The 13,476-nt window shown below is 44.3% G+C and overlaps 1 protein-coding gene and 1 long non-coding RNA gene across 6 annotated transcripts in view; one reads left to right on the top strand and one right to left on the bottom strand.

Annotated features, from left to right (window-relative positions):
* The window catches only part of SNX29 (sorting nexin 29), an 875,170-nt gene that overhangs the window by 90,286 nt on the left and 771,408 nt on the right, over positions 1–13,476 (bottom strand). The window contains exon 21 of one of the 5 annotated variants that reach the window (XM_068244709.1): positions 8,778–8,800. The exons of the other annotated variants lie outside the window; for them this stretch is intronic. Within the exon in view, the coding sequence (XP_068100810.1) occupies positions 8,791–8,800 (10 nt within the window). The 3' untranslated portion in view covers positions 8,778–8,790. Of the gene's footprint in view, positions 1–8,777; positions 8,801–13,476 lie in introns of those variants that run through there. 5 annotated transcript variants of the gene reach the window in all.
* The window catches only part of LOC137524627 (uncharacterized), an 84,426-nt gene that overhangs the window by 31,032 nt on the left and 39,918 nt on the right, over positions 1–13,476 (top strand). The gene's annotated exons all lie outside the window — the stretch shown is intronic.

The raw sequence follows: 13,476 nt of genomic DNA, 5'->3' as shown, positions 1-13,476 counted from the left end.
TATGACCAGATATACACGTTTTTCAGAATTTTTTGCCAGAATAGTCTGGCTCTTGTTAAAGTTGCTCAGATCCTTACATTTGGCCATTTTTCAAGCTTCCAAGAATCATATTAGTGTGATTTGCCTATTTGCGATAATTCAACATCTTTGGTTACCCACAATGCCCGTACCCGTAACGCTACTGAATATGCAAATTATCTCTTTATGCCCCTGACGCCAGGCTTACATCCAGAACTGCTGGTGTATAGCAAGCCTATAGCTTTACATTTTACAGAGCCACACCAACCCCACAAAGTATAGGGGACTAAAAGAGACCGAAAAGCCCTCCTACTAAAAAGCAATACTTAGTGTGATTTGCCTTCTCGTGTCACCCCGAGCTGCTTGGTTACTCTGTTGTACTGGTAGAAGCCCTAACCCATAAAGCTATATCAATCCCTGCTATGCACTGAGGAGGACCAAAAGTCTAAAACAGGCTGTCTGCATGGGGGCTGGTGTAGCTCTGTAAAATGTAATGCTATAGGCTTGCTATACACCAGCAGTTCTGGGTATAAGCCTGTGTTCAGGGGCATAAAGAGATAATTTGCATATTCAATAGCGGTGCATCGTGGGTAACCACAGATATTCACTTAAAACTGAATGATCGCAAATACCTTATGTTTTAAGAAAGCAAATCACACTAAGCATTGCTTTTTGGTAGGAGGGCTTTTCGTTCTCTTTTAGTCCTCTATACTTTCCTAGTGGTTTTGGGTCACCCCGAGCTGCTTGGGTACTCTGAAGAATCATATTAAGGAGATAACTGTTTATTTGTTGGCTATGATACCTTGAGGCTGATTGCTGTAAGTGTGTATATAGCTTTATGTAAATATACATTTACCAAAGAGGAGACCACCACTTTAACTGGGTCATATTGCTTCATTTTTATTTTCACAAGAAAAAAAAAAGCTCAAGTCAGGATCAGTGCACTGTACTTAACGCTTAATTAAATTGACAAACACTAAATACCTTGTACTATTAAGTGTACTTAAAATCCGATAGACATATACTGAAATCAATAAAGGAATGCCTTTTAGACAATGCACTTTGGATTTCACTGTGAAAAAGGCTCACCAATGCAGCACTGAGAGAAGTTAAAGGCTTTTAATCTTCTGATAGTAACTATGTTATTTATGCTAAATTGGCACCATACTATTTTAATTTACTGTATAATAAATATGTAATTCATTATTTTTTCACATACCAAGATTAAGTTACAGTCAGTGTAGGTCAGGGGTCTCAAACTTGCGGCCCGCGGGCCATTTGCGGCCCTCGATACAATATTTTGTGGCCCGCGCCGGCAAAAGCAAAAGAGACACGGAAGCGAACTATTTTTGCCTATTTTACCTTCTAGTTCGCTTCAGTGCTCCCATGTAATCCGCCGCATCCCCGCCGCTAAACGAGGGCTGCAGAGCCCCCAAATCCCCCGGGCAAACATCCACGACTGCGCTGAGGGGCAGAGCTTCCAGCTGAAGCTCTGCCCCTCCTGACGGCGATCCGCCGCGATTGACGTCAGGAGGTGCAGAGCTGAAGCTGAAAGCTCTGCCCCTTCCAGGAAATGCTGGCGGATTGCCCCCGGGCGATTTGGGGGCTCTGCAGCCATTGTTTTGCGGCGGGGAAACGTGAAATCCCTTATGCGGCCCAGCCTCATCCTGACTTTGCCTCCTGCGGCCCCCAGGTAAATTGAGTTTGAGACCCCTGGTGTTGGTGCTGTGACCCCCAGATCAGGTGCTTCTGACATTATTGTCAGATCTGACTAGATTAGCTGCATGCTTGTTTCTGGTGTTATTCAGATACTACTGTAGCCAAATAGACCAGCAGGGCTGCCAGGCGACTGGAAATGTTTAAAAGAAAATAAATATGGCAACCTCCATATTCTTCTCACTTCAACTGTCCTTTAAATAAGCATTCACACTGCAGCATTGCTATCGCAAAAGATTCTGGTTTTCGCACCAGAATCGAAACAAACGTAGTTGCTGAAAAATTGCTGTGAAAAATCACAGGGTTGTGAAACAACCATAGTTGTCATTGTAGCACTGAATATGCATAAAAGGAGGAGGAGGGGGGATGTTGTTTGTGCGGGAGACTTGGGTGCTTGGATTTGACTTTCCTAAGCTCCTCCTCCTTAGCATATTACTACACAATGAGTAAGTGAAGTTTAATATAACAGAAGTTTTACCCTGATAAAAAAGAGCATATCCTATTTCCCCTGAAACACTATCTGTACAGGGTCCCAATCTCAGGTCCAGCGCGCAATTTGGTTTCAATCAATAAGACAATACCTGACAGCCAGTGGAACACTTCAGAAAATTATCAGTTTTCTCACACATGAAGACAAATGTCATTTCAAGTGTAAGCCATCATAAATTCTCATTTTCAGCCTGAAAGAAAACCTGAGCATTGTTGAACTTTAACCAATTTTTGTAGATGAAGCAATAGGAAAGATTATTCGTTATTTTAAGCCCAGGCTGATTTTCCTGTGTTTTTTTTCCGAGTTGATAAGAAATGTAATTTCTCTGAAGGCACTGTAATCATATACAGGCGAAGCCCTCGGACTGCCATTGGAATGCATCTGCCACTTGCTGAGAAACGGCTTCCTTTTAAACACAAATAGGTTTTTTGCGGATGTAATGATTGTGAAAACCCCATGGAATTCATAGCTCTCTGCATCAGTCCAGGATTGGGAAAATCACCCTTAAAAATGCACACTGTGCCAGGCTATCTGAGCTATTCAGATTTCTCCTTACAAAGATTTAACGTGTGACGTTTAGTAAAATGAAAGGGGAAAGTGCGGTTTGAGAGTGTAATATTTTTGAGTAATGGACGGAATATGTGTCTAGTATGATGACTTTTTGGCAGTTTTATTGCAATTGCTTTTAGTGAGTTTATGCATTTACAAAACGAATAAGGTCCTTCAGATTTTGATGGCTTGGAGTGTGCTTTTAAGAAGCAGGATATGTACTACATAAAATAATGGAAGATGCCAAAGGCACTATGTACTTTATTATGAACATTCCTAGTGGCTTACTTTCTATTTTGTTTTAAGCCTAAGAAATATACACAATATTATAGTGCTGAAACCGGATTGTGAAGGTAAACACTGTGTAAAGGTACAAACACACCTTTGACGGATGTCGCCCGTTGGGGATTAGATTTCGGTCCTCTTAAGTGACAACACTGATCCAGGCTGTACACACAAGAGTAAGCAGTGTAGCTGACAATGCGCTGTGTTGCTATGCCGGGAGGCAGAGGGATGACAAAACGGTGCATGCGTTACGTGGTAGGCTGAGTTGATCCACCAGGCAGATCGCTTGGGGTCGGGGGTTGCAAGCCACAGTACACACGCCTGATTATTGGCTGAAGCAGTCGTTATCGTCCACCTCAGCTGACTATAGTGAAGCGTGTGTATGGGCCTTAAAGTGAACCTGAGGTAAAAATAAACTGATGAGATTGACAATTGTATTTATCCTTCTACTCCTAAAAATGACCTTTTTAGACATCTCATGGTTTTATTTTAAATTTAAACATTTACAATGTAGATTGAATGCTTTGTTGTCTCACCTGTCATCTTGCAAAGGAAACGGCCACTAGCTTGTTTCTGGACTGCTGCAAGAAGTGTATGGCAGTTGAAGAGAAATACTGTCTATGTGCCATATCTATAAAACATCAGTATAGAGGCTATGACTCATGCACCACCCCTATTCAATCATTTGCTGATTTATCAACAATATGATTGACATCACTGGGGATCAGAAAACTGAGAGCGTTTTGTAATAACTTGCCACCCCAAGGTACTCTTGCCCAGTACCACACCCAGAGGCAGGCCAAGTGTAGCATTAGACACACTCTTAGAGGCATGCTAGGGGCCACACTGGCAAAACTACTACAAGCAGCCATCTCTCATTGAAAACAGCTCCAGAGGCACAATAGGGGAAAGAGGTGCCCTGGTTAGATAAAAGCTTTTAAAAGCAGTTTAAAATTGAAAAGGGATGAGTTAGCTTACCTCAATGATGAAATCCTTGTTAATACAACAAAAGATTTTATTTGAGAAAAGGCAACGTGTTTCGCAGGTCTGAGCCCGCTTCCTCAGGCCAATAACAGTGCCAAATGAAAAAAAAACAATGTAGCAAAGGGAGTATGTGATCCACCAGGTGGATTAACTCACCCCCAGCAGCGGCTGATCTCATTGTTCACGCCGCTCCCCTGTCTGCCGCGTGACGTCATGCAGACACTGCTCCGTCGCCCTCCGCCTCCCCCCATAGCAACACAGCGCATCATTCGCTACACAGCTGACACACTGTGCAGCCCAAGGGGGTCGGCGACATCCATCAAGGTGTATACGCACCTTCAGAATCTGGTCAGACATCAGAGTAGATTAGTTGTCACACTAGATGCTAATAGGTAGGTCAGATGTATTACATGAAGTCACAGGAGGGCGTAGTTGTCCCACTGCAAATTATTTGCTCTATCCTCCTTGCAGATTAAAGATGCCCTCTGTGCTCAAATAGACACACTTTAAATAGTTTAGTCCGTACAGTTTTTTGTTTTTTTTTTAACCTGTGTTTTCCATCCATTTGTATATTGTAAATAGGTAATATATCAAAGCAGTTTGTCCGCAACACTAGCAAAAATAAGAGCGTGCTAAGGGCCCAACTAAGGGAGCAATGATTGTAGAGAAAGAAAGCCCATATACACAGCACCACTCATAATAAATTCAAAATATAACAATTTTATTCCAAAATTTCATGTAGTAATAAATGACATAATGGGAAGTTCAAATATGTATAAAAACAATTAAAAAAGACCACATAGTCCTAAAACACCAGCTGCAATAATTCATATACTCTAAACATATGCTTATATATGTGCACACATGTAGAAAAACAGAATAATTCCTATGAAAATATCCTAGACTGGTGGGCTGCAAATGAGAGCCCACCAGTGGTAAAACCCGGGTTCAGTATCTATACAAAGTGCTTAGTGATGGTTAATTCATTCATAAAATAAGGTGCTTATGTGCAAAACAATAAAGTTAAACAAAAAACGGACTGCATAAATACCAACTATAATGACAGGAGCAGCCTGATAGATGAAGTGCATGAAGAGCAAAGAGTGAGAGTGAAAAAAGAGAAGATACTTAGCCCAGGACGCTAATACTGAAGGCAGCTGGAGAAGCATGGGGTCCCCTCAGACATTCCACCAGGTTTGCGGACGTCACCCCGCTTTGACAGGAAGAGAGGACACTGTGTCCTCTCTTCCTGTCAAAGCTGGGTGACGTCCGCGAACCTCTTTGCTCTTCATACACTTCATCTATCAGGCTGCTCCTGTCATTATAGTTGGTATTTATGCAGTCCGTTTTTTGTTTAACTTTATTGTTTTGCACATAAGCACCTTATTTTATGAATGAATTAACCATCACTAAGCACTTTGTATAGATACTGAACCCGGGTTCTACCACTGGTGGGCTCTCATTTGCAGCCCACCAGTCTAGGATATTTTCATAGGAATTATTCCGTTTTTCTACATGTGTGCGCATATATAAGCATATGTTTAGATTATATGAATTATTGCAGCTGGTGTTTTAGGACTATGTGGTCTTTTTTAATTGTTTTTATACATATTTGAACTTTCCATTATGTAATTTATTACTACATTAAATTTTGGAATAAAATTGTTATATTTTGAATTTATTATGAGTGGTGCTGTGTATATGGGCTTTCTTTCTCTACAATCAAATAGGTAATATATGATATAAAAACACATCTAGACTAAATACCTTTTTGCATTTTCAAATTGCCCTGGAGCAATATCAGCAAAACACACCTAAACTCAAGCTATGTACACATTAACAATTACTATCGCCCACCGTGATTTAGAATCAATGCTTCAGGCAACAGGTTGGGGCCGAGTGCTGTGAGGACATGAATTTGCTTATGGAGATGATTGAGTGCCCTTGTTGCTAAAGATCCAGCATGCCAGATTTTTAGATGACATCACAGGGCTGCTGTACTCACAGTAGATTCTCTGCTGAGACAGTATTTAACAGCCAACTTTTGGGTCTAGCGTGAGTACCTAACTTTATAGTGGGGGTTCTCTGAATTGCAAGACCTTTCTAAGTCAATCGTTATGCATTTAAACTGATCAAATAGCTGAAGAGATCTACCTCCACACCCCTGACATATCCACCACTACCATGGACAAGGTCTCCTCCTGCCTATCAGCCATCTCCAACTGGATGTCCGCTAGGTTCCTGAAACTAAATATAGACAAAACAGAAATTATGATCTTCCCACCCCAGCCATCCCTGAACCTCTCAGGTGTGCATGTCACTGTTAACCACACTACCATTCACCCTACCTCTCAAGCCCACTATCTGGGTGTCACCATGGACTCTGCACTCTCCTTCACTCCCCACATCCATAACCTCACAAAGTCCTGCAACTTCCACCTTCGTAACATCTGCAAGATCCGCCCTTTCCTGACCTCTGCCACTAAACTCCTCATCCATGCCCTCATAATTTCCCGCCTTGACTACTGCAATGCCCTTCTGTCTGGTCTCTCTATGACCCGAATAGCCCCGCTGCAGTCCATCATGAATGAGGCAGCCAGAATTATGCACTCATCCCATCGCTCCACCACGGTGGCTCCCCTCTGTGAATCCTTCCATTGGCTTCCTATCCAGTCCAGAATCAGATTCAAGATACTGTGTCTGACCTACAAATCTGAAGAAGGCCCTCAAAACTCACCTTTTCACTCTGGCCTACCAGCCCTCACAAGTGTTCTAAACCCGCAGCTGAACTTTAGTCCCCTACCTTTCGTGTCCTTACCTCTTCCTCTAGATTGTAAGCCTTCGGGCAGTGTCCTCCTTTTGCGTCCTACTTGATCATGCACCTCCATTAGGGCCCTTTTCTACTAGCGGCAATTGCGATGCTGAATCGCAAAATCGCAAACCGCTAGTGATTTTCAAATTGCTACGGTTTGCTTTTTAACATAGGAATCGCGGTAGGTCATTTCCACTACCGCGATTCGTTTTTTACTTAATTGTGATGGCGCCTCAGAGCGATTATTGCCGCAATTTTGCTATGCAGTGCATAGCATAGCAAAATCGCGATAATAAATTTCCGGGGAAAGTTGTTAACTTTGCTGAATCGCAATCGCTACCGTTCAGCGCTAACGCTAGCGATTGCTAGTGGAAAAGGGCCCTTACTGTGCACTCATGCTATGCATTTGAGTGAACTTGCCTAATCTTCATGCTCCCATCTAGTGACTGACTAAGCATTACTTTGTACTCATACTGTGGTGTGTGATCTGGTTTTTCTTGTACTCCTGTTTTGTTCTATTGCTGTATGTCACGCCTAAATATTGTCTGTAACCTAAACTAATGTCCAGCACTGCTTATATGTTGGCGCTTCGTAAATACAATAAATTAATAAATAAATAAGAGATCCTGAATAGCTATCGAATGCTTAACTCCATTTACTGAATTACGTTTGAATGCAGTAAGAATCTAGAGCATGCACAGCAGCCCACACACACCTCAGCTCGGCGGATCGTCTTGGCCGAGCGCTGGTCGAGAGCATTGTTCTCCCCACTCACCTTGCTGGCTTTGTATAACATATTTTGTGCTGTACCATCAGCCACCCCATCCGCATACCAACAGAACACATCTCTAGTCTGTACAGCTTTAGCCCTGTAATGTTGCCCATGGGATCAAGTCCCAATCGGTGCTGGTCAACATGCCTCATGAGTCTACAAGGCCTAAAGTGTACCCGAGCCGAAGCGAGGGTACAAAATCGCATACTTACCTAAGAAGAGGGAAGCTTCTGGATTCTATAGAACCTTCCCTCTGCGTCCTCTTGTCTCCCTTTGCCGCTTGTGGACCCTTCAAATATTACCAACAAGGGCTTGTCAGTAGTCTGGTCAGGGAAGAGCTCCTCTACAAGAACGAGTGTGGCCATATTGCACCTGCATGGTATGCACTCGTGCAAGAAGAGAAGTGTGGACCCGATCAGCTCAAGGGTTCTGGGTAGCGGCAGAGGACAGCATGGGAAGCCTCTATAGGATTCCCGCTCCTTAGGCAAGTATGTGTTTCTGAACCCGAGCATCGGCTTAGGTCCTCTTTAAGTGTCCTAATCCAGTGATGGGTACTTTTAGAGCAACATATACACAGCAAGAACAGTGTTGTTCAAGATCTGTATTCATTAGCTGAATTTTCTTTTATGTTACAAATCACACTAGACAACATGATCATCAAAGCTATAAATGCATAACTGATATGACAAAATTATGTAAAAACAGAACACAAAAAACCTGGAACTTAAAAGGAAAGAAGCAAAGGTTTGAAAAGATGGTCATAAGGCTAATCGCTTCCTAGAGGCTTAGAGAAGGACCTTGACATTGGCTAATTTAGCATTTTGTTTAGAAAAGCATTTTTGTACACGTGTTCTTTGAAGGACACAATTAACCGCCATCCAGCGATTTCATATTGTTCATTGCAGTAATAAGCCAGGCCTGAGAGAGTGGATGAAACCACAAGAGAATGACCAGATCTGCTGTCCTAAGCTGGAGCTTTCCATGTACATTTCTTCCACAACTCAATCACTATAATTTAAGGGTCACCTATAAAATATAAAACCAAACCACTACCTTACAGTACAAACAACAGCAAACAAGAGTGCTCACCTCTCTGTCTTCTAGCATTCATTTTACAGAGCTAAAAATATCCACAAATGATGAGAAATGCCTGATCGGGTGCTTTCAGATGGATCTGACAATGGACAAATATATATTGAACTAAAAGGTGACCACTAAATGACAACTGTTGGGAAGCATTGACTGGCAATGTTTGAAAATAATGTTCATTTGTTATGGACACAAGACAAGACACAGAACATTTATATTACGCTTTTCTCCTTTTCTGGCGGACTCCAAGCGCCAAAGCTGCAGCCACATGGGGGCACTCAGGGGGCAGTAGCAGCATTGGGGAGTCTTGCCCAAAGTCTCCTTACTGAACAGCTGCTGGCTTACAGGAAGAGCTGAGATTCCGACCCTGGTCTCCTGTGTCCAGCCACATTATCAGCGCTGGCACCATCACTTTATAAACATTTATCTATTCACATATATACCTACGAGCATTTGGCTAATTCAAGTATTTCTGTTGATGTGGAAGTCAGCTGAAAGACAGTTCCTGAAGGTGATTTATGTGGAGAAATGACAAGGAAAACAGGAGCCCAATCTAGTGTAGTATCTTGTGTAAATTGTAATTGCTGGCAATAGGTAAGGCAATGGGTACTCGCACTTTCTTGTCGCCTAGCCTGCAACCTGTATGAACGTTTGTGGGGAAATATCGATCCCACTCGCCCTTTTAGATGGTAGTGTGGTTGCTGATTCAAAAAAAAAAAATAAATCTAAAATTTCAAACCAAATTAAAAAAAAAATCAAAATACTGAGTAATTAAAAACTGCTCAAAAACTTAAGGACCACAGGGCGGCACTCCCCTAGTGACCAGGCTATTTTTTTTTTTTTTTTTTTTTTTTTACAAATTAGTGCTCTTCAGCTTTAACCACTTCCCGACCGCCTAACGCACAGGGGCGGCCGGGAAGTGGAGCCCTTAAGGACCGGCTCACCCACAGAGGCGGCGGTCCATTTAAGGGCATGGGCGGAGCGATCGCGTCATCCGTGACGCGATCCTCCGCCGGCGCCTGTCACCGCTCGCCCGCCGCAACATCCCGCCGGCTATACGGAAGCGCCGGCGGGATGTTAACCCCGCGATCGCCGCATACAAAGTGTATAATACACTTTGTAATGTTTACAAAGTGTATTATACAGGCTGCCTCCTGCCCTGGTGGTCCCAATGTCCGAGGGACCACCAGGGCAGGCTGCAGCCACCCTAGTCTGCACCCAAGCACACTGATTCCCCCCCCCTGCCCCAGATCGCCCACAGCACCCCTCAGACCCCCCCCTGCCCACCCCCCAGACCCCTGTTTGCACCTAATCACCCCCCTAATCACCCATCAATCACTCCCTGTCACTATCTGTCAACGCTATTTTTTTTATCTCCCCCCCCTGCCCACTGCCCCCTTCTGATCACCCCCCACCCCTCAGATTCTCCCCAGACCCCCCCCCCCTGTGTACTGTATGCATCTATCCCCCCTGATCACCTGTCAATCACCTGCCAATCACCTGTCAATCACCCATCAATCACCCCCTGTCACTGCCACCCATCAATCAGCCCCTAACCTGCCCCTTGCGGGCAATCTGATCACCCACCCACACCAATAGATCGCCCGTAGATCCGACATCAGATCACCACCCAAACGCAGTGTTTACATCTATTCTCTCCTCTAAACACCCACTAATTACCCATCAATCACCCATCAATCACCCCCTATCACCACCTGTCACTGTTACCCATCAGATCAGACCCTAATCTGCCCCTTGCGGGCACCCAATCACCCGCCTACACGCTCAGATTGCCCTCAGACCCCCCCCTTATCAATTCGCCAGTGCAATATTTACATCTGTTCTTCCCTGTAATAACCCACTGATCACCTCTCAATCACCTGTCAATCACCCATCAATCACCCCTGTCACTGCCACCCATCAATCACCCCCTGTCACTGCCACCCATCAATCAGCCCCTAACCTGCCCCTTGCGGGCAATCTGATCACCCACCCACAGCAATAGATCGCCCGCAGATCCGACATCAGATCACCACCCAAACGCAGTGTTTACATCTATTCTCTCCTCTAAACACCCACTAATTACCCATCAATCACCCCCTATCACCACCTGTCACTGTTACCCATCAGATCAGACCTTAATCTGCCCCTTGCGGGCACCCAATCACCCGCCTACACGCTCAGATTGCCCTCAGACCCCCCCCTTATCAATTCGCCAGGGCATTATTTACATCTGTCCTTCCCTGTAATAACCCACTGATCACCTGTCAATCACCCATCAATCACCCCCTGTCACTGCCACCCATCAATCACCCCCTGTCACTGCCACCCATCAATCAGCCCCTAACCTTCCCCTTGCGGGCAATCTGATCACCCACCCACACCAATAGATCGCCCGCAGATCCGACATCAGATCACCACCCAAGCGCAGTGTTTACATCTATTCTCTCCTCTAAACACCCACTAATTACCCATCAATCACCCATCAATCACCCATCAATCACCCCCTATCACCACCTGTCACTGTTACCCATCAGATCAGACCCTAATCTGCCCCTTGCGGGCACCCAATCACCCGCCTACACGCTCAGATTGCCCTCAGACCCCCCCTTATCAATTCGCCAGTGCATTAGTTACATCTGTTCTTCCCTGTAATAACCCACTGATCACCTGTCAATCACCTGTCAATCACCCCCTGTCACTGCCACCCATCAATCTCCCCCTGTCACTGCCACTCATCAATCAGCCCCTAACCTGCCCCTTGCGGGCAATCTGATCACCCACCCACACCAATAGTTCGCCCGCAGATCCGACGTCAGATCACCTCCCAAGGGCAGTGTTTATATCTGTTCTCTACCCTAAACACCCACTAATTACCCATCAATCACCCCCTGTCACTGCTACCTATCAGATTAGACCCCTATCTGCCCCTAGGGCACTCAATCACCCGCCCACACCCTCAGAATGCCCTCAGGCCCCAGCCCTGATCACCTCGCCAGTGCATTGCTTGCATCTATCACCTCCTGTCACCCCCTAGCACACCTACCCATCAGATCAGGCCCTAATTTGCCCCGTGTGGGCTCCTGATCACTCGGCCAAACCCTTAGATCCCCCTCAGACCCCCTTCCGATCACCTCCCCAGTGCATTGATTGCATCTATTTTCCCCTCTAACCACCCCCTGAGACACCCATCAATCACCTCCTGTCACCCCCCTAGCACTCCTATCCATCAGATCAGGCCAAATACAACCTGTCATCTAAAAGGCCACCCTGCTTATGACCGGTTCCACAAAATTCGCCCCCTCATAGACCACCTGTCATCAAAATTTGCAGATGCTTATACCCCTGAACAGTCATTTTGAGACATTTGGTTTCCAGACTACTCACGGTTTTGGGCCCGTAAAATGCCGGGGCGGTATAGGAACCCCAGAAACGGACCCCAGTTTAGAAAAAAGACACCCCAATGTATTCTGTTAGGTGGGAGAAAGATCTCTGTAAATGGACAATTGTGTGTAAAAAAAATTAACAAATTGTCATTTACAGAGATATTTCTCCCACCCAGCATGGGTATGTTTAAAAATACACCCCAAAACACATTATACTACTTCTCCTGAGTACGGCAATACCACATGTGTGGCACTTTTTTGCAACCTAACTGCGCTAAGGGGTCCAAAGTCCAATGAGCACCTTTAGGCTTTACAGGGGTGCTTACAATTTAGCACCCCCAAAATGTCAGGACAGTAAACACACCCCACAAATGACCCCATTTTGGAAAGTAGACCCTTCAAGGTATTCAGAGAGGGACATGGTGAGTCCATGGCAGATTTCATTTTTTTTTTTGTCGCAAGTTAGAAGAAATGGAAACTTTTTTTTTGTTTTGTCACAAAGTGTCATTTTCCGCTTACTTGTGACAAAAAATAATATCTTCTATGAACTCACTATGCCTCTCAGTGAATACTTTGGGATGTCTTCTTTCCAAAATGGGGTCATTTGGGGGGTATTTATACTATCCTGGAATTCTAGCCCCTCATGAAACATGACAGGGGGTCAGAAAAGTCATAGATGCTGGAAAATGGGAAAATTCACTTTTTGCACCATAGTTTGTAAACGCTATAACTTTTACCCAAACCAATAAATATACACTGAATGGGGTTTTTTTTATCCAAAACATGTTTGTCTACATTTTTCGCGCTGCATGTATACAGAAATTTTACTTTATTTGGAAAATGTCAGCACAGAAAGTTAAAAAAATCATTTTTTTGCCAAAATTCATGTCTTTTTTGATGAATATAATAAAAAGTAAAAATCGCAGGAGCATTCAAATAGCACCAAAAGAAAGCTTTATTAGTGACAAGAAAAGGAGCCAAAATTCATTTAGGTGGTAGGTTGTATGAGCGAGCAATAAACCGTGAAAGCTGCAGTGGTCTGAATGGAAAAAAAGTAGCCGGTCCTTAAGGGGTAGAAAGCCCTAGGTCCTCAAGTGGTTAAAAAGACTCTGTAACAAAATGTTCAGCCTTATTTTTTCTATCCTATAAGCTTCTATATCTGTTCTAATGTGGTCTGGATTACTGCAGCCTTTTCTAGTTGCACTGTCTGTAATATATCTAGGGCTTGATTCACAAAGCGGTGCTAACTGTTAGCACGCCTGTGAAAACCCCCTTAGCACGTCAACAAGCTTTTCGTGCATAAAACTTTACGCGCATAAAACTTTACGCGCGCACTGCACAGAGCGCAGGGCGCTCCGCGTGAAGTGCCCATTAA

Source organism: Hyperolius riggenbachi, chromosome 7, assembly GCF_040937935.1.
Source record: "Hyperolius riggenbachi isolate aHypRig1 chromosome 7, aHypRig1.pri, whole genome shotgun sequence".
Classification (NCBI taxonomy): Eukaryota; Metazoa; Chordata; class Amphibia; order Anura; family Hyperoliidae; genus Hyperolius; species Hyperolius riggenbachi.
The sequence above is the reverse complement of the archived record's forward strand: the minus strand, read 5'-3'. Positions and strand labels throughout refer to the sequence as shown.